The sequence below is a fragment of the Etheostoma cragini genome, chromosome 2 (assembly GCF_013103735.1).
Source record: "Etheostoma cragini isolate CJK2018 chromosome 2, CSU_Ecrag_1.0, whole genome shotgun sequence".
Classification (NCBI taxonomy): Eukaryota; Metazoa; Chordata; class Actinopteri; order Perciformes; family Percidae; genus Etheostoma; species Etheostoma cragini.
Window position 1 is genome coordinate 831,193 of NC_048408.1, and position 4,357 is coordinate 835,549.

Below are 4,357 nucleotides of genomic sequence, written 5' to 3' on the forward strand. Positions count from 1 at the left end.
CCTGACAGTACCTAGGTAAGGACTACTAGCCAGTCAGGAGCAGAGTATGAGGCCCCTGACAGTACCTAGGTAAGTTGGTGTCCTTAAAGGTTGGATTTTCCAATTTTTTTTAATTGAGTCATTAAGATCAGTTTCCAAAAGATGTTTTTTATTCCTCTTTTTAATCAACTTTTGCATGGGTTAACTCAAGCTGCTCTTTGATATATAAACACCACATTGTGTTGGGACTCCCTCTTTGTCACGTTCCCTGAGCCCGTCAAACTAAAAGAAAAAGCCATCAAAAGTCTTCATATGAACGTGGAAATAAATTGAACATGCTCCTCCCCCCTCCCCCCCTCCCCAGGCTGGAGCAGCAGCATCCTGCCCGGTAGCTCCGAGGTCCGACATCCTCAGCTCCTCTGATGGTGCCTACCAGTTCAACATCGACGGAGGCAAAAACTCCAGCAGCTTCCTGTAGGGACGCCGCGGGGGATGGGGGGGGGGAGCAGCGTCCTCCCAGTCCTGCTGCAGCCTCCGGACAGTAGATTCTATTCTTTAATGTGGTAACGTGGTAATAGGCTAAAGGAGCAAATATGTATGGCATAAAATCTACAGGCTCCGACAGCTGAGGTTTGGCAAGAGGGGCCAACTATTGGGGGGGGGGGGGGGGGGGGGGGGGGGGGGGGGGGGGGGATATCCAACTTCCAGAGGCGAGGAGACAATGAAAGGAGAGGTTTTAGCATGTGGAGCAGAGTCATAAGTACATCGTGATCACAGGGCCGGGTTGTGTGGTTCCTGCCCTGCTGGGTTTTCTGTGATCAGCCAGGGATCCGAACCGGTCCGCAGGGGAAAGAACCCGACAGATACAGCTACCACACACAACGCTTCACTGACAGATGAGTTGCCTTGAGGTGTGCTTTAGTACAATGAATTAGACCGTAGCGGCCTGTGCACTGTCCACAGCCAGGGACCTGAGCAGAGGTCCGTAGCTAGCCCCTGACTGGGTGTCCGAGTGTCCCTGTCCAGTTGCTGTCCAGCTACACACACCACAGGGCCTGGCCAATGGGCGGCGGACTACACTGGCATACTGTTGGTCACTTTCAAGCAGGAACTATGTTTGGTTACACTTTACCTGAAGGTATCTACATAAGAGTGAACTATATAACTCATGGGTCCTCGTAAATTATAGAGCGGTCTAGACCTGCTCTATCTGTAAATTATAGGTAGGTATATGATAACTCTTGTTATAAATTGAAACTATTAATAAAATTGAATTGAGTGGCACGACACTGTCATGAACGTTTCTGACATTACGCTTCTTTTAGGAAGCGTCATGACAAGGTTCTGGTTTGGGTTCACGTGTCGTGACTGTCATGACAGTGTCATGTCCCTCTTATGTAGCTGCCCTAAGGTAAAGTGTTCCCCAGTTTTCTTCCTACCGACCTACAGCCACCAGGGTGTCCTCGCAGGACCGCTCGATACCAACATGAATGGCGTCCTGCTCGGCTGAGCTGCAGTGTTAGCTCGCCCAGGGGAGCTAGCAGTATCTGCTCCCAGCCAGGTCTGTGGATCCCCTAGAGAAACCGGGGCAGGACTTTTGGAAAGAGAGTCGGGACTTTGTCCTTTGAGCCCTACAAGCCGAGGGCTCGTCTCTGAGACAGGGCAGACATCTCGTTGATCGATATCTCCAACAGTGGGCAACTCACACCTAAATTATCTAGACTGAACACTACAGGATACAGGAAACATGTATTTTAGATTTTTCTGAGTATGAAACAGAATTGCTAAAACCATAGCTACCTCTTTTTTGGATCCGATGACTCTTTATAGGTCAACACTTGTATTGTAATTTGTATTGGTTAGTAGTGTGTGTGTGTATATGTGTGTGATATGGCCTGAATCCTCTGACGTTAAAGCTTCCATTCCTCGTAAATGCTAATTAGCTGTAAGAACGCTACCTCGTGCCTCCTGTCCGTCACAGCAGAAGCCAATCAGAGCCTGCGTGCCTGCCGTTGATCAGCCAACCACAGCCGAGCAGGAAGTAACAAACTGTGGGTGAGACAGTGTAGCAACCTCATGTTTGTCAGTTGGAGCTCTGCCATACGCCTTTGAATGTCCCCCCTACAACCACTACCAGGCGTTCATGGCACTGTACATGGCATCACAGGAGCCTTTCTTTCTAGTACCCGAGTCTTTCATTGTGTTTCTGGAGGTGTGTAAATACAGTGGCGCCTGATCGCCACGGGCTAGATGTACGCGTAGAGGGTCTTAGGGTGGCGGGACTCCCTCTGGTGCCTGGGACATGGGTTTTTAGAGTCCTATAATCTTGGGACAACCCCATTCTGAACAGCAAGCCAAGGCTGCTTTTTTACCTTTGTGTCTGATATCTGATGATAATGTTCAGTGTGATTTTCCTTGACTGTTTTATGTAAATGTAACAAATGATATAAAAGGTCAAAGACGTGGCATGTCTAAGCATATTCATAATGTTACCTCAAATAAATGTAAAACAGTGCATTATATACTGTAGCTTTACTCTCCTCCCCCCCCCCCCCTCCCTCTTTACTCACTTGTAATGCAAGAAATAAAAGATTTTAAGAGCAATTGACCAAACTGACCATTCTGAGTAACATCCCGACTTAAAATCCAAGTATAGAAATGTGACCCAAATGTCAAAATAATTTATGAAAACATTCTTTTTCTTCTTGGGCATAATGTTGTGGACTACACACACACACACACACACATACAAATACAATACCAATGCTGAGCTTATTTACTATTACTTATTTATTACGCAAGACATACTTTTGGATTTCCCCAATGTCCCTCCTGGGTAATAGGCGTTCAAATGCATACATTACCCACAATGCCTTTACCTAGTCATGTAACAGGATATTGCATCAGAAACAAGATTTTGGAGGATCCCCACCCCCCCAATCATCTGGAGTGTTTAGTAAATCTCTCTTAAAAAAAAAGTTGATATTTAGCTTTGTCATGTCCAAAAATCATGTGTCTTTCAAAGCATGAGGACAAACATCTGGAGGGAAGCGTACACACACATGTTGCGTATCATTTTTAAGCGGGTAGATGGAAATCGTGGAGATGTCTTAGCGGGTCTACACCGCTGCATCTAACTGGAGAAACAGAAGGAGTAGAAGAAGTTGTCCCCAAATGTTTCTTTCATGTTGTAAAGGACAATTAGAACATGGACGGGAATGCTTATTCCGTCCCACTGGGACACAAGCGCCATTTAAAAGAGAGAAACGGTATAAAAACACGTAGAATAATGAAGCCCTGCTTCCAGGAATGACTCAGTCATCAGGTAGGGATGATCCAAACTGTAGAAACCTCTCTTTTGAAGTTCCAGAAGTCCTTAAAGGCATCATGTGGCATGAGGGGGGGCCAGACATAGTCTTAGTCCTTCTGTCACTCCTCCGTCCTGCTCCACCGCTCCATGTCTCCGAGCCGTCTCTCCAGGGTCTTCAGCTGTTGCTCCAGCTGAGCCGTCCTATCAGCCGCCGCGGAGCCCCGCCCCGTCCCCACGCCCAATAGCACGCAGGCGCACACCAGGGCGGCCAATCGGATGGCGGTGGTGTCGGCGTCCACGCTGCGGTCGCTCACGATCAGGCCAAAACACAGCAAAGCCACGCCCACTTTCAGCAGCCACAGAGACCGCCTCAGAGCCGAGGCGACCAATCCGAAGACGAGGGAGATCAGCCAGTAGCCAATGAGAGCCAGGATAAGCCACTGGGTCACAAAGATCAGCCCGTCTGGGGAGACTTTTGGGACGGGGACACCTGATCAATTGTCAAAAACACAGAGAAAATATACAACACTTACACTGAGTTATTGAGATCAGCTATCTTTCTAACTTATTTTTCCTTATATTTACCTTTAATAGTAGTACTTTTACCTAATGTATCATCTATTGCGATTGTCATGGTGTTTTATAAATATGTAATTTTACTTCTTTTAGGGTGACTTGTTACGATCTGACTAGAGACTGCAGATGAAAAGTCTGGCATATTGACAATAATGTCCATTAATATGCACTGTCCCTGTCTTAAATAAAGTTTGACAAAGCTGCGTTCTAATCTAATCTGTCCGAGAAGGGCTTTCACACCTCAAAGTCCATGTTTTTGTATTATTGTATTGTAACTTTTGGCTTCACAGTGCAGTTATGGTCTGAAGACTGCCGATTGTCCTCATGTGGCAGACAGAAGAGACATGGCGTGTGTGGGACCTTACCATGGACTCCAGCAGCCTGCAGGACATGCGAGACGTTGTGGAAGAGCACGTTCAGAGCTGCGGACACCGCTTCTGCCACAACCGCCAGGACCTGAGAGAAAGCCTGGGGGGGGGGGGGGGGGGGGGG

The 4,357-nt window shown here is 47.5% G+C and overlaps 1 protein-coding gene across 1 annotated transcript in view; it reads right to left on the reverse strand.

The window, feature by feature from the left end:
• Positions 1–3,109: 3,109 nt before the first annotated feature.
• Positions 3,110–4,357, reverse strand: part of tmem109 (transmembrane protein 109) — a 1,440-nt gene continuing 192 nt past the window's right edge. The window contains exons 2-3 of the mRNA XM_034860913.1: positions 4,231–4,333; positions 3,110–3,779 (exon numbers count right to left, since the gene is read on the reverse strand). Of these exons, the coding sequence (XP_034716804.1) occupies positions 3,409–3,779; positions 4,231–4,333 (474 nt within the window). The 3' untranslated portion in view covers positions 3,110–3,408. The remainder of the gene's footprint in view (positions 3,780–4,230; positions 4,334–4,357) is intronic.